The 23,177-nt window shown below is 44.9% G+C and overlaps 1 protein-coding gene and 1 pseudogene across 2 annotated transcripts in view; both read right to left on the bottom strand.

The window, feature by feature from the left end:
• Window positions 1-3,071, bottom strand: part of FCGBP (Fc gamma binding protein) — a gene marked incomplete at its 5' end in the record, with an annotated part of 84,498 nt that extends 81,427 nt beyond the window's left edge. Inside the window, 14 exon segments of the mRNA XM_080908678.1 lie at window positions 1,110-1,111; window positions 1,114-1,178; window positions 1,180-1,253; window positions 1,255-1,283; window positions 1,286-1,502; window positions 1,506-1,529; window positions 1,533-1,587; window positions 1,589-1,758; window positions 1,760-1,813; window positions 1,819-1,862; window positions 1,865-1,915; window positions 1,918-1,977; window positions 1,980-2,291; window positions 3,017-3,071. Coding sequence (XP_080764804.1) covers window positions 1,110-1,111; window positions 1,114-1,178; window positions 1,180-1,253; window positions 1,255-1,283; window positions 1,286-1,502; window positions 1,506-1,529; window positions 1,533-1,587; window positions 1,589-1,758; window positions 1,760-1,813; window positions 1,819-1,862; window positions 1,865-1,915; window positions 1,918-1,977; window positions 1,980-2,291; window positions 3,017-3,071 — 1,212 coding nt within the window.
• An 8,659-nt stretch (window positions 3,072-11,730) lies between these two features.
• Window positions 11,731-12,522, bottom strand: LOC308413498 (SAP domain-containing ribonucleoprotein-like; annotated as a pseudogene). The gene has a single exon. The product of its transcript is annotated as an SAP domain-containing ribonucleoprotein-like (transcript).
• Window positions 12,523-23,177: the final 10,655 nt, after the last annotated feature.

Here is a 23,177-nt window from a genome sequence, read left to right on the forward strand (position 1 = left end):
TGAGAGACTGTGTGCCCACAGGTACCTGTGTACTTTGATCAAATAAACCCTCATGCTGATTGCAGCCAGTGGTCTCGGCTGATTCTTGGGTCCTGGGGTCTCCTCAGATAAAGGTCCTCTGGACGAGGGTCTTTCAATTTTAACAAGTTAAAGAGTAGGCTGTTGCTAACTGAGCCTATATAACGAATATGATTGCTAATCTAAGCCCATCCCCCATCCCAATATTCAGATACAAGCATCCCTTGAAGCAAGCTGCCCTTTTATTTTTATGCCGGGATCAGGACCCCTTGGGTCTTGGTTCCCAGTTTGAAGAAGAACATCTGGGAAGAAACAGCCCTTCCTGGTTGGCCTCTGGTCCTCAAGAACTCTCTTTCTGACCATGAGCCCTCACCCCACAACAGCTTGCCCTGCGACACCCTGATCTCTTGCCACAAGCTAATCTAAAGACTTTCCATGTGTTAACTTGTTCCATTCTCACCACAGTCCTGTTGCAGGGAGACCAGGCCTTATCTCTATGTGAGAGTCTCAGAAACTGGAGCCTAGAGAGGTGGAGTGACAGGCTGAAGGCCACACAGGCACAGCTGGGGTCAACCCCAGGCTCTGTGGCTCTGGCTCTGTGTGCCCATAACATCTGGGCTGCCTGCTGGCAGCTTCTGAATGGGCTGAGCCTGAGGTCGCACCCAGGGCCTAGCTTCTGTTCCTTAACTATGTCAAGGCATGTGAAGCACCCAGGGAGGCTGGAATGCAGAGACGCCGCATCCGGGGGTCCTCACTGTTACTATGTCTGGATCCCCTGACTCTGAGCATCAGCAGTCCTACGTGAGGAGCGCAGAGTAGCTGTCAGCAGCAAGTGTAACTGTATTAGTTCCTTAAGCATCAGAACACTGACCAGCCCCTTCCATCCTGGCTCCCTGGGTCTCCCCAAGACCCTTTCTACAACCTCACCACAAACCAATGGAGTGCACCGGCTCCGTGGGGGCTTTCTGGTGCAGTGCTATCGTTAGAATCAGTTTCTGTAGGGGGAGAGAATTAAGAACGGGTGCTGTAGAGGACAGAAGTGAGAGAGAAAGATTAACCGAGTGGGAAAGCCAGGCATCATTTTCTATCACTGTGTCCGGCCACAGGCAGCTCTTGTCCCAGCCTGGGCCAGCCTGAAGGTGAGCAGCTCAAAGCTGCTTCTTGGCTCTGTGAATCTTACCAGTAGTGCCAAGGTTCACTTCTGCATAGGGGAACTCACTGCCTGGCACAGCTGCCCCATGTGAGTTTGGTGCCCAATGCCCCCTATCTATGTTTTGCTTCCTGGTAGCCTTTGTCTGTGAGACCAGCAGGGCCACACCCTCAGTGCCTGGCACGCTCTTGATGACATCGGCAGGGCAGTAGGCTTCTACATCTGGGATCAGTACTAGATAAGGCTTACAGGCCACTCGATCCTTGCCGGCCCCTGCACCAAACAGCACAACTTGGATGCCCGCATCTGCAGGCAGGTAGAGTGACTGGGTTGGTCAGACCTCAGACTCTACCATGTCACCCTAGAGACCCTGGGAACTAATGATGCCCCCATGGTTGGCTTTGTGGCCTGGATAGCTACCGGGAGGCCAGAGCAGGGACTACATAGTGTGTTCCCCAGGCGGAACTGGGAAGCAGTTGCTCCACAGCATGGTTACTGGTTGTGTGCTTGTAGGTACAACTGTAACCAGGAAAGACAGCCACTGGGCTGCTGGCTGCGACCCTTGAGCTGGAGAGATCTGCAGCTGGACTACATATAAGATCGCGGTGTCACACCCATGACACTGCAGGCTGGACAGAAAGTGCCCTAGATGTCACTGCTGCCCCCAAGCTGATAATAGCTGAGACACCACTCTGCCAGCCGCCATAGCAAACTCCTTTGCATATCGGGCAGAGATGCTAGGGCTGGGAGCACAAAGTGCTCTATGCCCAAGGCTCTGACAGTCCAGCGCAGTGTTCTCTGTGCTGTGCTGGCTTAGCCTGCACAGAGATATAGGGTGGTCCCCTGTGACCCACTACCGCATGCCGGAATACACCACTGCCAGCCATCTCTGCTTTGACACTGATGTTGGCCATGGCTGACTCCCTAGGCTTCACTGTGATCTTCTGTGAGGTGCCATTGACCTGGCTGAGGATGGAGACAGAGGCAGTGCTCTCTGACAGACTGGAGGTGAAGGGGCAGAGACAGGCCTTGCTGTTCCCTGGCTGGGAATTCTGCAGGAAGGCCGTGAGGAATTCTTCCCCACCAGTGTTCCTGGGGTCCACTGTGGCCTCCTGGGTCAGCTCTGAAGAAATCACAGTTGTGGGTCCAGTGACCTAGTTCCTCCTCGTTACAAACCTGACCCCTTGTCCTTCTTGAGAACCTGCTGAAATAATTCTCCGTATGCTCCCATTCCCTTCCTAACGTATGCAGCACCCACCTACAAGCCTCTCTGGCTTTGGCTGCCCCACACCCTGAGCACCTTGTACAGGGCTCCTGAACTCAGGGTCAGATGAGGGACAGAAGGTGTACAATAGTCTTGGTGGCAACCCTGGACACTGGAGCACCACACTCTACCTGAAACAAAAGACTGAAGTCTTCTTTAAAAATGTCACACATTCACTTTTTTTTTTTTTTTTTTTCAAGAAAATCTGGCTGGCTAGCTGAAGTTTCTAAAGGAAAGCTCCATCCAGTCTGTGTGGTTTCTATCTTAATAGGACTTGGATGAAGAGGGAAAGAGATCATTGAAGTGTGGACACGGTGTGTGTGAAAACCAGACGAGGGCTAGTGGGCATTTCAGCATGGGTGTGTGCATGTGTGCATGTGTGTGTGAGAAAAATGGAGACAGACAAACAGACAGACACAGGCACACAGACACATGAGAGGGGGCGCAAATGGATTCTATCACATCTCCAGTTTCAGCTAGCCTCTGTCTCTAAGGATTGCAGAGGGAGAACACTGGTAAGTGGTTTGTAGGATGCTGACCGGGAGAAGCTTCCCAGACATGAATGGGGGCTTGATTTGACTTACCCCACAGGAGCGTTGCTCCAGCCCACAGGGCCCACCAGCTCCACGGGGATACCATGCCTGCAGCAAAGACAGAGGGAGATCAAAAGATGCTGTGCTGTTGGAGAGCATCCCAGAGGGGACCGAAGGGGAGGAAGGAGGCGATCTCAGGACAAGAGCCACCTGGATATAAGGAAGGCTCAAGCGGGAAGAGAAGTTGGACAGATAGGATTAGATGGGGTTGGGGTGGGGCTGAGGCTGGGCATGAAACCAGGAGGTGAGGATCCAAGGACAATGCATGGCGTTTGGATACCCTGGGGTCTAGGAGTAGAGGTAGAAGAGGCAATCTAGGGCCTGAATGCAGAGTAGGGTGTTAGCGTTCCTACTTCTGCAGGGAATCCCAGCCTTTCTCACCTGCCGGTTGGTCCCCGAGCTGCTGGACCAGACTGCAAGCTATGTTATATAGTGGAGAGTCCTGGTTCCTCTGGCCACACCCAGGCCACCTGACAAGCACATGGAGCCAACTTCCTGGAGGAGGATGCTGATCTCAGACCAGGTGGAATGGGTAGCCCTGGATCTGCCAAGGGTGGAGAATGCATCGCCTGTAGCCTGTGTTCTGAAAAGGGCGTGGGAGCAGCTGGTGGCTGCACTCTGGCAGCTTACGGATCAATTCAATCATGGAAGGGCGTCGTCCCTATCGAGACAGCTGGGGAGCAGTATGGTGAGGCCCTGGATCCCTGGACATGGGCAGGGTTTGAACTTGAGATGGGAGGTGGCAACTGTTTGCTGGCTCTCTGGCCAGATTAATTTCTTTGACCCCTGCCAGAAACAACAGTAAAAGACCCATATCCGGGTCCTAGTTCCTTGCATTCCCAAGCTGAGCCCCGGTTCCAGGCCATCCCACAACTTCTTTCCAGTCACCAGTGGAGAACAGGTGTCTGGGGGTGACCAGGTGTCTGAAGCCTAGATCCAGGCCTGTGACATGGATCATAACAGCTTTACCCCAAACCCATCAAAGTCTCCTGGGTTTCTCTCCTAGGAAATGGAAACATAAAAAAACTAGCTTTGCTGAGCTTCTTGATGCTCTGAATATAACTACTTGTGGTGGGGCAGGGGTGGATGGGGGCTCTGGGTGTGTGTAATGAAGGCTCGAGGTCTCTATTTCCTGGTCCCACAAGATCATGAGGGTTTCACTTCCCGGAGAGTTGTTGGTTTCGGATATGTGTGTGTGTGTACATATGTTTACATATGTATATATATGTATATATGTGTATATGTATATTTATATTATATATAATTATATATATATTTGCTTTTTATGGTTTTGTTATCTTCTCTCCTTTCTTCCTTCCTTCCTCCTTTCTTTCTTTCTTTTTTCCTTTATATCCTTAGAAGAGACTGGCTGGACAGGTTCTGACTGACCCTGTTCCTCTCCAGTACCCTGCAATTAGTCTGAACTGAGGCATGGGGACCAGGTGGCATAGTAATCTGGGCTGGAGTCATCATGTCTCATAGGACTGTCCTGGCCCACACCATATGCTCCCAATCTCTACTTTGGAGACTGTTGTTTGCTGAGGAATCTTAGAAACAGCAGCTGCAATGCCTGTGGTGCTCTGTCAACACCCCCTCCCAGTCGTCCTCCTTATCACTGAGGCCTAGGCTTCTGTGCAGCCAGAGTGGGTGGGGGAATCTTCTCTCCACAGGGCTGAGACTTTCTCAGGGGAAAGATAAAGTTTTCGTACTGATAGGCCCCTCGGGTCAACCAGGAAAGTGAGGTGAGTCAACAGAAGGCTGGATGGGAGCCAGAGAGAGTGAGAGATAACTGGAGCATGAGTGGACAGTTGGGAGAGATCCTGAGAAGATCCCTGAGGGAAGATAGGCAGGGAGGGAGAGACCAGGGTTCGCAAGGAAGAAAGTGAGCGCAAGCTACTTCGTCAAACTGCTCTACGTGGGTTCTTCTCTCTTGAGACACTCAGGGAAGGGAGGTGTGTGAAGGAAAGCGTTAGGGTGAGTTTTCAGAGATAATTCTGGCTCCCTTTCCATGTCTTAATGTCTCCCCTGACCGAGACCGAAGAGAAGTCTACCCCTGTGATCACAGTTTTCTGCAGATGGAGACCTCTGGAAAAGGGTGGTGGAACGGGTTTTACAAATACTTTAATTTGACAACCCCCTGGGACCTTGTCGGTTACTCCTTTCCGGGTTCTGTGTGGTGTGTGTGTTATGATACACAGGTGTGCCCTGCCCCAGATTATTTATATTCTCAGGAATTTCACTAGTAACCCCGGAAATAACTATGGGTCACTTCCTTATGGTCAAAACCAAAAAAAAAAAAAAAAAAAAAAAAAAAAAAACCCAAACCATTTATTCTGACAATGACAGCTTTCTTTTGAGCCTAAGCAAAGGGCGTTTACATTTGAACCTTTGGGCCTCTCTATATATAAGGTAGGACGTTCCAGATGCCGGGGGACCCCGACCTGTCTGGACTCTACAAAGCATGACACAGGGCAAAGGATTTACTGTGTCCAACTAAGTTCAGGTTTGCTACAGGAATGTGGACCTGATGCTCTGACATGCACATGGAGAGAAACAGCTCTAGGTTCTTCAAGGGTCTGGTTCTGACACATGGCTCCAGCCCCTTCCCTGTCATATCAAACACCAGCATTTCCTCACTGATGCTGTCTTGGCTTCTGTGACACCACTTTCTGCATTTTCTCTGGTCTGTTTCCTACCTGCACACCATCGATGCTGGTGAGTTTTACATTCTTCTTTATGGTCTTACCACACTGACTTCATTCTGTGATGATGGGCAGGCACTCTCTCCTCAACTCCTGTGTTCAGGAGAGGAAGGAGTTCTCTCTCCTCAACTCCTGTGGCTGCTGAGCACTTGAAATGTGACACATGCAAGGGAAAAGCTAATTTTTTTTTATTTTGTGTACTTTTAGAGGAGGGCCTGTGTCCCGTGTTCATATCAGTGACCACACACGCACTAGAGCTGTTACTAACATGGGCTCCATCCCATCTACTCACCAGGAAGCTTCTTCGATCTCCGACCCACACGCCTAATCATTTCCTCTTTTATGCTCTCTCATTCGTTTCATTTCCTTATAGACAACTATCCTGACGTGCTCCGTGAGTCTATTTTCTTCAAGTATCTGATTAAAATAAGATACACACACTATTAATAAGTCAACAAACCATAAATGTATATAGCTCTTTAAATCCCCTTAAATAGACACACCCTCATAATCTTCAGATGAGTTTTATAAGCCCAGGTATAGGTAAAGTCTTCAGCAAAACACTTCAGCATCTCAGAAATTCTTTGTTCTCCCTTCCAAACACTATGCGCTTCCTGACACTTGAAAGGCAGTGGCTGTTTCTAAAACAGACTACGTTGGTTTTGAATTCTGTGTAAATACAGTCTTGTTTTCTGACTGTCTACTTTCAGTCAATGGCTTCTTTGCCCAAGTAAGTAGAGTTTATTTTAGTTTGATATGCCACTAGGTTATATTAAGCCATACTTATCCATGACTGTTTGGGTTGCTTTTTACTTCAGTAGTGGATTTTTGTGAATGTACACAAATTCTTTGGAAAATAGTGTGAAGTCCCTGATTGTAAATTTTCCAGGTGACTGGATTAAGATTTGAACACTGTCAGTATTTTCCAAAACTAGGGTACTAATTTCATCCTGTACAATGTGTGTGACCATTGTGGCTGCTTCAGAGCCCCACCAACCCTTTCTAAAAGTGTAGTGGTGTGGATCTGTGGTTCTAAATATTAATTTTCACATATGTGTGCCTGAGTATATGTCTGTGCACCACATGTGGGCAGGAGCCTAAGGTCTTCAGAAGATGTCAGATGCCCTGGAACTGGTATCACAGAGGGTTGTCAACCACAGGGGCTCTGGGAGCCAAACTTGGTTCCTCTACAAGAGCAGCCAGTGTTCTTAACAGCTGAGCCATCTTTCCAGCTTGTGACCCATGGTTTTAATTTGTGTTTCTTTGTCAGTGAGGCTGAGCACATCTTAATGTATTCATTGGTCATTTGGACCTTTTTCCTGTGATTTTAGTAATATACTTTCTCAAGTTTCTTTGTCAATATTTTTCATTGCATGTCCTACTGATCATAAAGTATGAATTCTTTATGTATTCTGTTTGTTGGTTATGTGTTTTGCCAATATGTCCACCTTTCCATGACTTGGCTTTTTAGTATTTCTAAGAATTAAAAGGACCCTTAATTTATAGTCTATTTAATCAGTCCATATTGGTTTTTTTTTGGGGGGGGGGCTGGACTTTTCTTGTGGCGATATTGAGTCTTCTAATCCATAAACATTTTCCCCTTTATTTAGATACTGATTTCATGTTCTTGAAATTTCTCAGAATATAAATCTTCTACTTATTCCGTTAGACTTACTAATAAGTTTTAACTTTTATCCAGTGCAAATGGTATTATGCTTCCAAGTTCAGATTCAATGTTTTCATTGTTAGTGCCCAGAAACATATTCAGCTGCTGTTACGTCGGGTCCTCCAGTGTGTAAACTTGTTGGACTCAATCTTGGCAGTTCTCAAGTAGGTCATGGGACTGCTGACTGTTGTTATTTTACCCAGAAGTAGAGATGCTTTAGTCCTTTCTGGTAGATCTGTGTTTAATATTCTGCCCTTTGTTGAGCTGGGTAGAAGTTCTAGTGTTGTGCTGATCAGTGGTGAGTATGAGAAATTTTCCTATTCTGGGAAACATTCATTTTTCTGCCGTAACATACACTTAGAGCTTTTGGTAGATGTCTTACTGGATTCCAGCAGCTCTGTCCTGTTTGCTGAAAGTGCCATCAGAAATGAACGGTAGCTGTTACCAAACACCTCTCCTGTGCCACAAAAAATCTCCCCTAACTTGATAAGACGGTGAATTTCACTAATTTCTTTTTCAATATTGGACCAGCTTTGCATGCCTGGAAGAAATCACGCTGACATACGGTATGAATTAAAATACGTTTTCATACTGCTGGGTTCAATTTACTAACATCCTCAAGGATTTTAAAATCCATGTTCATGAAACATACTGTACTTTTTTTTCCTCCTCTCTTTTCCCCACCGTTTCTTCTTTCTGTAATGTTCTTGGTTTGGGTATCAAGGTAACACTGGGCTCAGATTGAGTTGGCAAACATTCTTTCTGAGAAGCATTGCATAAAATTGTTTCCAATTCATAAAGTATGCAAAAGTTTCATATTTCATCTGCCTGGCGATTGCTTTCTCTAAACAGTGTGTGTGTGTGTGTGTGTGTGTGTGTGTGTGTGTGTGTGTCTGTGTGTGTGTTGACTTTTATCCCTGTTACTGTTGTAAGGTACCTTGATAAAAACCACCAGAGCATGGTGCGCACCTTAATCTCAGCACCCAGAGGCAGAGGCAGATTGATCTTTGTAAGTATCAGGCTGATCAGGGCTACACACTGCAGCCCTAACTTAAGAAAAAAGCAAGCAAGGAAGGAAGGAAGAAAAGAAGGAAAAGGAAATAAGAGGAAATGGAGAAAAGAGAAAAAGCAAAGGGGACGGAGGAAGTTTGATGGCAGCTTACACTTCAAGTCGGTCCTGGCAGGAGTCAAGGTAATGGATGCTTGAAGCAGTTGATCAAATCACACCCACAATCAAAAAACAGAGGAGGTTGAATCCAAACTAGTTCTCAACTTACTTTCAGTGTCTTACACAATCCTGGGTCGCCTGTCCAGGGAATAGGCTCATCTGCAGTTAGGATGGGCCTTTCCCATGTCAATTAATGTCACCTGAACATAGGCAACTCCAGAGGCTCTCTCCCTGGCAAGCTGACAGTTAACACCATAATGGCATGAACGTGTATGTGCGTGTGTGTGAGTTTGGGGAAAACAGAAGTAGACATTGGATGTTGTTCTCCAACTTTTTTTTTTTTTTTTTAAAGAAAGACTTGTATTGACTCTGCTGCTTACTGATTGGCTAGTTAGCTGGCCAGTAAGCTCCGGAGGTGGTCTATCTCTATCTCCACCCCAACCTAGGGCACTAGGGTGACAGATGTCCACCAATATGCTCAACTTTTTAATGGGTGCTGGGGTCTAAACTCAGATCCTTGTGCGTGTGTGGCAGGTACTTTATCAGCTAAGTCATCTCCCTGGCCTCTAACCCTTTTAAATTATAAGTTCAAAATCTTTGGTGAACTTTCAGCTTATTTTACATTAGTTACTTTTAGAGCTTGAGGAACTTATCTATTTCATCTAAGATATCAAACGTGAGAGAATATAACTTGTCCCATATCATTTTTAATACATAAAGGTACATACATAGTAACATCTCATTTTCCATCTTGGTATTGGCAACTTGCGCTGTCTCCTCACTTCCATCCGCATCCCTAGAAGTTTATTAATCGTGTTATCGGCCATTTCATTGATTTTTCTCTCTTTTGCTTAATTTTATCTTATTTCCTTCCCTCTGCCTGTCTTGTGTCTACTTTTGCTTTTTTTCTTAGTCAGAAGATTAAATTATTGGTCTGAGAGTTTGTTTTCTATTGTAAACACCAAATTGAAATGGAAACTTCTGATCTCGTTGGAAAGTCAGTTCTGCCAAATGATGTTCTGCCGGGGCACACAGGGGTGAAAGGCTGTCTTACTAAAGCAGACACGTGAAAGACTTGTGATGTTTAGAAGGAATATAAACATGACCCCATAGACAGTGGGAGCTCAAGCACTGGTTCGAATTGCTCCACCAAGTGCTGATAACTACAATCCACTTTCCTAATTGTTTCTTGATAGGGTCAATAAAGACAACAGAAGCCAATCACTGGGAGAAAGATAAAGTGGGATTTCCTGGTCCCAGGAGCAAGAGAAAAGGATGTGGAATTTGGACCAGGCGGTGGATTGGACAGGAAAGACAGACATGTAGGTCTCAGGACTGATAGTTTGTAGCCTCCACAGGCGGTTACAAAGGCTAAGGAGGATGGGCAGGATTTCTTTGCCCCAGCAGTTGTATTATCTGGCTGTGAGGGACCCTAATGGCTTTTACAGTCTCACACCCTCCTTACAGCCTCCCCCTCCCACTGAGGGTCTTACAGCTCTCCTCTCCCACTGAGGGCTCTTGCTTCCCGCACCCTCCAGGAAGGAGTGTTTCAACCTTATCTGGGCAGCCCCTGGAATGTAGAGCAAGGACCTTGATTACATGACCCAGGTGCCAAGCAGTACTTCTTCCCAAGGAGAAGTGTCTTATCTGGGCAGCTTCTGGAATGTAGGGCATAGGTCCTGAAATGCAACCCATGTTGGCAGCAGCCAATCAACTTAAAAATCAACTAAACCCACCAATGCTTGCATGCCTAGTCACCATTGCTGTAGCCCACCCATTACTAAGTATATAAAAACTATACTGATGGAGGCCTCTCCTCTGGATGTAGATCACCCCAGTGCACTGGACTAATAAACTTCTTGCTTTTGCATCAATCCCTGATCTCTCATCTCATCCATGGGAGCCTTACATAGATAAGACTCAATTTGGGTCTTATAGCTGGTTTTAAAATATTAAGGCTGTCTGATATTTTTCATTCACATCAACTCAGGTGGGAGGAGAAAGCAGACCACAGGGGTGGGAGATAGGGTGGGGGGGAGTGGAGGGTTAAGGGGGGGATGGAGTGGTCAGTTGGTCAGTGGAACTAGCAGAACTTACTAACAGCAGCTCCAGGCATTCTCAGGAGAGATGATTGTTGGGCGGTTTAGCAAAGCCAGATGGAGGAATAGGCTGGGCAGTGCTCTCAAGAAAGTGTTAGCTAACCATGGGGGCTGAGTAGAAGGCAGGTGAGCGGCTTCAGATCCCCTAGCCTAGTCAGAGCAGGCCTTGCCTTTTAAAACTACAGCAGCACACTATTTCTTCCCTGACAACGTGCATGTATTGGTTCGCCTTTCATTGCTTTGCTGAGCTTTGCTGCCGGTGACTTGACAGAGAGAAACTTGACAAAGAACTTCTCCTGAGGTTCCTGTGGCACCCTGCTGCTTCCATGGCGGACTCCAGCCCGTTGGTGAGCCTTGAGGTTTCTTCTGAATCGAACTGTCCTAGCTGATTTGTGAGTGGTGACTGCCGAGCGCACTGGACCGCAGCTTCTGATCCATGTTTGGCGTTTGCTAGTAGATTGGACTGAGAACAACAAAGATTGAAGTGGCCCCTAAAGAACTATTTCTAAATAGGTCCACTTCCTCCATGTCCTAATAACTTTCCCACTACGTCTGGTAGGTGGTGGGCTAGAGGGGAGTTGGAATGCTTATTAAAGTAGGTCGGAAAACATTTTATGCCTACACCAAACCCTGTAAAAATTTCCCTCTAGTACTGCATTCCATATACTTTAATGAGTTATTTTCATTTCATTCTATATTAAATATGTAGAATTATATATTATTATATAGTATAAATTTATTTATAATAAATCATTATTTATTCATTGCTGTAAGGATGAGGTGGGTTGGTTAATATTCGTGTGATAGGTGATCCATAACGTATTCATTAGAGCCAGGGAATGTACCCTATAGAATGTTAGCTCTTTGACTTTGTTGCGGTTTGATATAGCACCCAGTTCTGTAGCCTACGGTGTAGTACCTTGTTCTTTTTTTTTTTTTTCTTTTTTTATTAATAAGCAAAAATAATTAAAAACAAAAACCAAAAACCACAATAATCTTAAATGTAGAAGAGCAGTTAAATAAAACTGCTACTGAATTCAAGGATGTACCCAACGTACATGCTTCCTCACTGTGAGGCACGTGACTGTGTATCTAGGCAGACAGGTAGGTGGTAGTGTGTGTGTGTGTGTATGTGTGTGTGTGGTGTGTTTGTGGTGTATGCATATATAAAATCAAGAAAAACTTGAGAAATGGAAACCACTATGGCAGAAAGCACTAGCTTCTCATTATGCAATCCCAAAACGCTCTGCTCTTTTCCTTTTCTTTGCCTCTGTATCCTCTGTGGTTCCAGTTCCAGCAGAACTTGTCACAATCCCAAATCTCTCCTTCCGTTTCTTCAGTTTCTCATCATCCTCAGACTTTCTAGAGATAGAAGAGACATTCAAACCAAATCTCTGTGCTCTTTCCTTTAGTTTATCCAGGTTAACCACGGGTTTGGGGGGTCAGATGATAAACCTTTTGTTGGAACTGAAGAAATTCCAAACCTTGCTGCCCGAGCAGCCTTCTTCCTCTCCAAGCTTACAGGTACATTGAATCGTTCAGCCCTCTTCTGCATCCTCTCAGTCTGAGGTATTCCAGATGTAATTTTTACCACCTTCTTTTCTGATGCCATATCAGCAGCTTTCTCAGGAGGTTCTTCCTCTTTAACAGGAAGTTCTACTGGCTTTGGTTCTTCTTCCTCAGTTTCATCTCCCAGTACATCTTCTTCATTTGCTTCTTCTTCAGCATGTTCTTCAAGATATGCCTGGAGCCTATTGATAAGATCTTGTTTTATTCCCTTCGTCTCTAAACCACGGGCTAGACATTCTTGCTTTTAGTTCAGCAAGCTTCAGCTTGTGGAGCTCCACCGTCTCGGTCGCCATCTTGCTGCGCCTTACTCCACCAGAGTACCTTGTTCTTTTATGCCTGTAATATTTCATTTGATGTGTCTACCAGTTCCATCACGTTGTTACAGATTATCAGATTGTACTGGCTGGTTTTGTGTCAACAAGCTGGAGTTATCACAGAGGAAGGAGCCTCCGTTGAGAAAATGCCTCCACGAGATCCAGCTGTAAGGCATTTTCTCAACTAGTGATCAAGGGGGGAGGGCCCCGCCCATTGTGGGTGGAGCCATCCCTGGCCCAGCCCATTGTGGGTGGAGCCATCCCTGGCCCAGCCCATTGTGGGTGGTGCCATCCCTGGCCTGGTAGACCTGGGTTCTATAAGAAAGCAGGCTGAGCAAGCCAGGGGAAGCAAGCCAGTAAGTGACATCCCTCCATGGCCTCTGCATCAGCTCCTGCTTCCTGGCCTGCTTGGGTTCCAGTCCTGACTTCCTCTGGTGATGAACAGCAATGTGTAAGTGTGAGCTGAACAAACCCTTTCCTCCCCAACTTGCTTCTTGGTCATGATGTTTTGTGCAGTAATAGAAACCCTAAGACACAGATTAAATTATTTCTATGACTGCTAGTCTTCCATTGTGTGTGTATGTGGGTACATCATTTACTAAACACATTATTTCTATAAACATGTGATTTCTTTCTTTTTTTTTCTTTTTGGTGTCCTTTTTCAATTTCACCAATGTTTAGTAAAATTCATTATAAAATTTCTTAAAGTTATTCCTTGGTAATATTTTTAGAAAAATTTTAAAGACCTACTTATTTTACTTTTATGAGTACACTGTCACTGTCTTCAGACACACCAGAAGCAGACATCAGATCCCATTACAGATGGTTGTGAGCCACCATGTGGTTGCTGGGATTTGAACTCGGGACCTCTGGAAGAGCAGTCAGTGCTCTAACCACTGAGCCATCGCTCCAGCCCATCAGCACTTCATTTTACAACTCTATTATGTGTGTGCTGTGTGGGTGCACGTGACGGCAAGTGTGAAGGACAGAGAACAGCCTCAGGCTCTGGGTGCACATGGTACACATGGTGCACAGATGCACATGCAGGCCACATGCCCATACAGATGAAGTGGAAGGAAGGAAAAAAAAGTGTAAGGTTTCTTGTCCTAGCAGTGATTGCTAGACCTGAGGTTTAATGTCTCTTCCTCTTGCTCATTTTCTTGCTGTCTTCCGAGTATCTCAGAGCTTGTAGAGTTACTTCTCTCTTTTCACCTCTACACAGCTTCTGGGGATCAAACTTGGTCATCTTGCTGGCCCTTGTTCAGTCCTTTAGCATGAAGAGATGTTGATTTTATCAAATGCCCTTTGGGGGGGCGGATCTTTTGAAATAAATGATCTTATCATTCATTCTGTTAATGTGTTGTGCCAGGTTTATTGTGTGGTATGTGTTGAACCATTCTTGCATCCCAGGAATTAATCCTACTTAGTCATGAAGAACCATCTGATATCTGAGTCTGTTTACTAATCGTTTCTTCAGAAAATTTTTGCACTTACGTTCTTCCAGAATACTGGCATTCCTTTTTTCTTTTCTGCCTTTCCTTTATTTATTTGTTTATTTATTTATTTATTTATTTATTTATTTATTTACTTATTTACTTACTTACTTACTTACTTACTTATCTATTTCTGTGACAGGGTCTCTTTCCATAGCCCTGGATGTCCTGAAACTCACTATATAGAAGACCAGGTGGCTTTGAATTCACAGAGATTTGCCTGCCTCTGACTCTTGAATTAATGAATTAATGCTGCCACCACATCAAGCGATCCTGTCTTTCTTTTTATTATGATTTGTGATCATCAGTCTTTATCATTTACTGGGCTGGATTGAAAATCCCCTAGAAAACAAGGCAACCCTAGGCATGTCTATAAGGGCATTTTCTAAGTGTCTTAACTATTCCTTTTTATTCAGTCTGCGTCCCCACCATAAATGTTGATGGCACCACCTATGGCTGGGGTCCCAGACTGAATAAAGAGGAATAGAAAAAGCAAGCTGAACACCAGCATCAGGTCCCCATGTCCTGACTGTGGCTGTAATGTGACTAGCCACCTCACAATCCCACTGCCATGCCTTCTCCATTATGGAAAACTATTCCCTTACGCTGTGAGCTTAAAAATCTCTTTCATGAGTTGCTTTTCTCATAGCAATGAAAAGAATAACGAAACACAGAAATCTGGCACCTAGAATCGGGGCTGTTGCTATGACAGACCGGATCATGAGGCTGGTAGTCCTTTGGAACTGACTTCCTGGAAAAATGTGGGAAAGTTTCGAATGCAGTCTAAAGAAGCCCTAGATGCTGTGAGCACTGCTCAGGAGGACATTCTGACAGGCGTTGGAAGACCAGAATGAAGACAAAAGGCAGGTAGTGAAAACTGTGCTCAAGAGATTTTTTTTTAGAGTGAGAACTAAGTGTCTACCAGAACTGGAACAGAGACCCAGGCTACCTTCTGTCAAAAACAAACAACATAAAAGAAACCTGTGTCTTGTGAACTTCAGTGAGGCTGAATTCAGAAGTGACAGACTAACTTGTTTAGAAAAGAAGATTTCAAGGCAGCGGCATTCGGGCTGTGTTAAAATTACCGCTCACTGCTCTTATGAAGGGGGGTAGTGAGAAGGACTGGGAAAGGCAGAAAACGTGAGAAGTGGTTTCCTTACCATGCATGTGGTAAGGAAAGGAAAGGGCATGTTTAAAGTTGCAGATGAGGGTTGACAGTCTTAGTGTTCGAGAAGTCAGCACAGTTCAGGAGAAACCTTGAACGCTGCACTGTGACAACAGAAAAGCTGCCTGTGGGGCAAGACCTAACTCATCAAAAGCTCCTGCCTTTAAAAATAAAAATTCACTTGAGAAACTGAACTGAGAACTCAGGTGAAGGGGTCCTCTGCTCAAAAGAATGCTGCTGAAGGCATTCTCTGCTCAAAAGCAACCTTCTTGAGGAAGTGTTTTCCAAGGTACACAAACTAGAGCTGTGGCGGAAGACAGATAATATCTCAAGGTGGCCACAGAACTTGGCAACACCATCCAAATGTTCCTGGCTGGCATGCGTGTGAAATACAAGAGTGGCAGGATCGTGGAAGCTTGTGCCAAAGTTCCAGAAAGATGCTAAATTCAGGCTGTTACACCTGTGGGTGCTGGGAACAAACAAAAGGAACTTGTCCTAACTGCTGCCATTTTGTTTTCAGACTTCATTTAGTCATAGGGGGAAAGTAAGTTCAAGGTCTCAGGCCCTAGGGGAGCTGGGGACTTCCCAATAGCTGAATAGCTTCTGTTGTAAAGAGATATCAGAGAGATCTCAGGGACAACTTTTCCATATTGCTCACGGGGTTAAACTAAATTTGTGTTCCCAGGTCCAGGAACCAACTTCTATCCTGACTGGTGGGAAACTGTAACAAGGACTTGATAGAGACATCGGTAGTCTGTACAATCAAACATTCTGTGATACTTTGGCTTGTTGCGATTCAGCTCCCAAGTCTGTTCTGTGGCCCTGATTGATCAGTAGCGGCTTGATTACAATAAATTCTTGTTGTCTGCACTGACCTGGTATCTGAGTTATGTTAGATTTAAGTGGAGCCCATAAAATGGGGTTAAGATTTCCTAATGCAAGTGTTGCGGCACTGAAGGGAAAGATGTCCTGAGACACAGTGGACGTTTCTGGTTGTGTCATATGTTACACACTAACATGGTGTTTTGCTGAGACAAGACCCATTGGGAGGACACGTGATGTTTGGGGAGAGGGTGAGTGGGACTCAAGGGCAGTGATGGGGTGCTTACATAGCAATGCTTCATTGATTTCCAGTCTTTGCTGATCTTTACTTTATTGAGAGAGGCATGGAAGAGAATTCCTCCTGACTTCCCTGGCTGGTTCTGGTTGCTCTCGCTGACTTGTGCCTATCCAGCAGAGGCCTGGCTGTTTCTGCCGGATCACGTTTGGTATCCTGACCCTTCTGAGCTGGATGGTTGGTATCTTGACAACAGAGATTAGGATTTCCCCAAAGAACTACTTCTAAAGAGGCCCACACCCCCCTTGTCCTATTTACCATCTTTTCTCCCCTACCTTTGGATGGTGGGCAAGGAGGGGGATGGAAGCATTTGAAACCCCTTATTAGCGTAGGTTTGGAAAATCTAATCCTACACTGGCAGCTGGGAGGCAAGTAATACCACAAAGTCACACCACACAATACACCTCACAGAAGGTATTTTTTGGGTAAGACACAAGAGGGTGTCTGACTCTGCTTGGGAGAGAAACAGCAGAGAATTTAGTGGGAGGCAGGCTTATATAGGGTTTCTTGGGAGTGGAGTTTTCCACAGTAGGGACTGGTGGGTTTTCAAATCCTAAGTTTGGGATGAATTTAGGGATTGTTGAGTTTTTGAGTTCAGGGATTGGTGGGTTTCAATACCAGGAAGTGAGCTTGGAATTTTTACCCTACACAATATGAGATGAGTCAGGTTGCGTGCAAAATCTTCCATTATGAGATAGCTCAGCTGTTAAGAGCACTGGCTCCTTTTCTAGTGGCCCCGAGTTCAAGTCCTGGCAACCACATAGTGGCTTATGACCCTTTATAAAGAAATCTGATTTAAAAAAAAAGAAATCTGATGCCCTCTTCTAGCATGCAAGTGTACATGCAGACAGAGCACTCATGTATTAAACAAACAAACAAACAAATAGATAAATTTACAAGTTCCATCATGTAGGGTTGTGAATATGAAACCTAAGTTGCAGTGTAGGATGTTGGAGGTGCTAGCACCATGGGGTGCCTCTCAAGGAGAGCTGTAGGGATGGAATAAAGTTGCCCCGATAGAGGAAGATGAATATAGTTGCTGGAACTGAGAGGATGCTACTACCAAGAGCCAAAGATGCCAGGCATGAAGCTGTAAGATCTGGTTTGCTTTGCTGCATTTCTAACTTGCAATTGTCCAATCTTTTCTTGCTATGTCCCATTCCCCTCTTCTGGAATGGGAATATTTACTCTGTGTCATTATCTACCGGAAGTACAACTTCTTTAAAACAGACACTCAAGAGTTGAGGAACCACCTAGTTTCAGCAGAGGACCCTGCCTTTGCCATCTTGAATAAATACCCCAAACTGTTAAGCTTTTGGAGACTTTCAATGATCTAAATTTATTTTGCACTGTGAGATAAATGTGAGATTTTAGGAGCTAAAAATGAATTGTTATGGTTTAAAAATGATGTGTGTGTCTGGTTGACAAGGGGGGAACTTGTGGTAGCTAATCATTATCTTCATTGTCTGATAGGCTGGATTTGGAATCATCTAAGAGACGCACTCCTGGCTGTGTCTGTGAGAGTTTTATTTGAGCAAAGACCCAGCCTAAAATGGATGGCACTATCCCATGGTCTGAGGTCCCAGGCTGAACAAAGTTAAACAAGAGGAAATGAAATGAACAGTGAGCACCAGCATCCCATCGTTCTGCTTCCCAGCTGTGGATCCAACATGGCCAGGCACCTCATACTCCACCACCAAGGCCTGAATAGCCCCATGGCAGGAAGTGGATCAGAATCACCAATAATGCTACAATATCAAGCCTTCCTGCATGCAACCCTCAGGAATTCTAACAGGGTTTTTGGTATGTCGTGGAAATAGGTATATCGCACACATGTGGAGAGAATCTGGGTTAAGAGTGTGGGCACGTCTTAGAAGTTTTAACCCTCCAAATTCAAACTAAAAAGACATAATTTTTTTTCACTGTGTAGCCATGGTTGGCCTAGAACCTGCTATGTAGACCAGGCATCTGTCAACCTTGTTTCCCCCAAGGCATGGGCACCATACCTGAGCTTAGTCTTTCTTTTTAAAGTATCATTTTGTGAATACTTCACTAAATCCTTTTAAATTGTATTACAGGCCACAATGGATGTCTCAAAATAGTCTTGCAGAGGACCTGGGTTCAATACTCAGCACCCACATGGTGGCTCATAACCAGCTATAACTTCAGTCCCAGGGCATCAGACTTCCTTGGGCACTGCATGTACACAGTGCACAGACACACACACAGGAAAACATGCATATAGGTAAAATTGTAAGTAAATTGGAAAAAGTGTTCAAGTTTTCTTTACCTAGTGTAATGGTTTGCATATGCTTGGCCCAGAGAGTGGCACTATCAGAAGGTGTGGCCTTGTTGGAGGAAGTGTGTCACTCTGGGGGTGGGCTTGGAGACACTCCTCCTAGCTACCTGAGGATGCTTAGTCTGCTGCTGGCTTCCTTTGGATGAAGATGTAGAGCTCTCAGCTCCTCCTGCACCATGCCTGCCTGGATGCTGCCATGCTCTTGTCTTGATGATAATGGACTGCACCTCTGAACCTGTAAGCCAGCCTCAATTAAATGTTGTTATTTATAAGACTTGCCTTGGTCATGGTGTCTGTTCACAGCAATAAAACCCTAAGATATTCACACTTGCTTTTCCCTAAGTTTAACGTTTCTTTTTTTTTTTTTTTTTTTTTACTTTTATTTCTGCTGTTTTCTGAAAGAGTCAAACTCCTCCTACCATCTTCACCCTAGCACTGGAAAAGGTCTCCATTCCTGGAACTTTGAGAGCAATACTAGGGAGAAGAACCTACATCAGGACTCCTGTGACAGCAGACTCAAGTACTCAGATGCTTCTCTTTTAACCTGCACAGTGTTTGTTGAACTTAAAACTAAATGTCAACACTTTAAAATTCAAAGATTTTAATTAAGAGCCTGTGTAGGCATAATTTTTTTGCAACCTACTTTTAATCAAAAGGTTCAACTGTCTTAGTCAGGGCTTCTATTCCTGCACAAAACATCATGACCAAGGAGTGAGTTGGGGAGGAAAGGGTTTATTCAGTTTACACTTCCACATTGCTGTTCATCACCAGAGGAAGTCAGGACTGGAACTTAGGCAGGTCAGGAAGCAGGAGCTGATGCAGAGGCCATGGAGGGATGTTACTTACTGGCTTGCTTCCCCTGGCTTGCTCAGCCTGCTTTCTTATAGAACCCAGGTCTACCAGGCCAGGGATGACACCACCCACAATGGGCTGGGCCCTCCCCCCTTGATCACTAGTTGAGAAAATGCCTTACAGCTGGATCTCATGGAGGCATTTCCTCAGCAGAGGCTCCTTCCTCTGTGATAACTCCAGCTTGTGTCAAGTTGACACAAAACCAGCCAGAACATCAACCTCTCCTCTAGCCCACCACCCAGCAGAGGTTGTGGAAGAGAAAAGTTGTTAGGATATGGGGGAAGTGTGCCTCTTCAGCTACAGTTCTTTGGGGCGTGAGCTCGATCTTCTTCAGCAGCAGTTCAGTCCCATAGCAAACATCAACTATGACTCAGCAGCTGCAGACCAGTCTAGGCGGGCAGACACCAGGCACGAACCAGCAGCTACCGTCCAGTCCTTTCAGCAAGCAGGCACCAGGCAGCTGTAGTTCAATCCTGAAGAAACCGCTAGGCTTACCAACCAGCCAGAGGCAAGGCTCCTGAAGTAGCAAGCTACTGCAGGAACCTTGAGAACAGTTCTTGGGAGAGTTCCTCTCAGTGTTGAAGTTAGCACAAGTTGAACTCAACAACACTATGTCAGGTGAACCAATACACGTGTGTCTTTAAAGAATAATAGCAAGGCAGAGCAAACCAAACCATGCCCAGTGCCCATCCACCCCTCTCTGTGGGGTCATATTTATACTCCTTCATCAAGCATCCTTTCGTGTGTTGCTATATTAAACCTGTGTCTGCTTCAGGAAAGCACTCTTCCCCGTGTTTCCTTTAGCAGGATGTCCTTTCACCTGTGTGCCCCAGTAGACCATCATTTGACACATCTAACTTTCCAAAGAACTAGAAGTTTTCTTTTTTAAGATTTATTCATTTACTGTATGAGTACAGAGTAGCTGTCTTCAGACACGCCAGAAGAGGGCATCAGATCCCATTACAGATGGTTGGGAGCCACCATGTGGTTGCTGGGATTTGAACTCAGGACCTCTGGAAGAGCAGTCAGTGTTCTTAATTTCTGACCATCTCTCCAGCCTGAACTAGAAGTTTCTACTTCAAGTCTTGAGTTTTCAGTCATTTTGAGGGAGTGCTGGGTATCACTCATGTAGATAAGCAATCTACCACTGAACTTCACCTTGGACTTCTTGGAGCAGTGAGTAAACATTCTGGCATGGCTGTCTTCAGGGGAGCTGTGTGCTCATTGCTTCCTGAAGGTTAGGACAGTCTTTTCAGTCAGCCTGGCAATCTTTACTTACTTGTTTGCCTACTCCTGTATATGGAGCCTCCCAGAGTCCTATCTATGGGAGTAGTCAGGATTTAGTTTAGATGGTGGTGGAATAGAGAGAAAGCCTTGAGCTTAAACCTGAATAGAAGAAGTTAAGTGAGCTTTCCTGATTCTGGTTTCCCTGTGTTAAATGGCCCCATGGGCTGCTCTGGGGAGTGGGAAGAAGGGTCTTAATACAGTGCAGTGAGTCAGATATTTGGTTGTTACCAGATTATAAACACAAATTATAGCATTTTTATAATGAGATCAGTCACAAAAACCTGCTTAGAATATTTCATTCATTTCATTTTACCCTCCATACCAAAATGCAGAGGTTAATTTTTGTTAATTTTGTTTTTCATTGCTAAAATCTGCTTTCCATCAGAAATACTAATAAATCACAAATTATCAGCTCTGGTCCTTTGGTAACTAATTTAACTTTTAACTCTAGCATGTTTACCAAAAAAAACAAACAAAAGGATACTATGTATGTAAACTGTATGTATACTATGTGGGAGCTTGTATTTGTTCACAGGATGATAGGGGAAGAGTCTGCTTGCTGGGTGGTCTTAACACTGTCACTTTCTCTGTACTGCTAAATACACTTCTCCACCTTTGTTCCTGCAAGCCAGCTTTCTTGTATATTTATAAGTGTGGTACTGCATGAGAACATCTGCTGTTACATTAGCATGTTGCATTATTTACTATGGCCCCAGTTAATATCATAAATAAACACTTTTCTTTAACAGTGCAGCGAAAGGTCAGTCTAGCTTGGGAAGCTCTTGAGAGCATTGGATCTCCTAATTCTTGGGAAGGACGGGCTCACCTGTGTGATGTGTCCATCACATCAATAATGACTGTCAAATGGTGTTAAGACTCAGGACTCTTGACTTGAGTGCTAGCTCTGTGATTTACATGCTGAATACTTGGTTAGTAATCTCACTTCCTGAGCAAGTTTTCTCATGCAGGACCTAAGAACATGGTTAAAGCAGAGTTCTCACTTCAAGTACCACTCTGGGGGTTAAATCCAATGGTATGTATAAAGAATCAGCGTCGCCGGTTTCACACATGCCTTTAATTCCAACACTCGGGAGGCAAGGCAGGTGGATCTCTAAGTTCCAGGCCAGCCTGGTCTACACACAAAAAGTTCCAAGCGGGTCAACAGCTTCATAGAGAAATCTCAAAAATCAAAAACAAATTACACAACGACTGCTTACTTGTGCCATCAACCTTTTAAGGTTGCTGTGGAAGATAAGGAAGTGAGGTAACGTATGTAACACGCCCCGCCCCCCAGATCTTAGCACAACAGACTCCATGATGGAAGTACCATTCATGTTGTGAAACACACAGGCAGCACCGCCTGCCAAAATAAAATAAAGGCCCGACCCACCTAAGCCCACAGCTCTAGGAGTCTCTTGCTTTGTGGCTTCTGTAGTTCTGCTTTTGTCTTGTTAGCTGAATCAACCCAGGATATGGTTTTTATGCTTAAAATCTCACTCTGAGAAAGGCTTGGTTCTCCGAGGGGGATCTCGAATGCCCAATGTAGTTGCTGGTTGGATCATAAAGACTTTTTATTGGCATAAACCCATGTCCAGGCAGTCTTCTCTGGTGGATACCCCACAACAGTGACTCCAGAAGCAGAGAACATACAGTGGGTTTTAAGTCATGGCTTTTAAGCCACAAATTACAGAATGTCTTTTAGATCAAAGCTGAAAGATAGAATTTAAAAGTTGTCTAACCCTTTGGGAGGAAATTAAAGACGTTTGGCCACGTGTGACTAACCTCTGAGTTCTCTGAGCACAGAACTGGCACTTGGCAACCACTGGCTCTCTTTGTGAACGGTGGAAATTATTTCTTACTGCACATCAGATTCCTCACTTGTAAATGTTTATGACGATGAGGAGATCATGGGTTGGAATTTGTCTGGCTAAAAGTAAATATGGGCAGTGCTCCAGGTGATGAACCACAATACAAATGCTGGGTAGGAAGACATTCTGGTCAGTCTTTATCAGATTGTTAGGTAACTGTTACATGACTGTCATGACAACTAAAGCTAAAAACATCCTTTGCCCCATGACCTCCAATTCTGCTCATTTTAGTTCATTATATGTATGTGAACATGTGATCGGTTATATGTAGAGAGAGGCTGAACGGTGTGTCCCTGGGTGTCATCCTCAGGAATGTCATCGGCCCCCTTTAAGACTGAGTCTCCTATTGGCCTGGGTGTACTAATTAGTCTACACAGGCAGGCCAGCACGCTGTACGGATTCTCCATCTATTGCCCCGGCACAGGGATTATGTGGGTTCTGAGGAACAAACTCAGGTCTTTGTGCTTTGTGTTCTACTGACTGAGCCATTCCCTTAGACACCAATTCCACCCTTGGGTATATTCCTCGAATAAATGCATGTGTGTTTACTAGA

The sequence above is a fragment of the Micromys minutus genome, assembly GCF_963924665.1.
Source record: "Micromys minutus genome assembly, chromosome: 32".
In the NCBI taxonomy this organism is placed as follows: domain Eukaryota; kingdom Metazoa; phylum Chordata; class Mammalia; order Rodentia; family Muridae; genus Micromys; species Micromys minutus.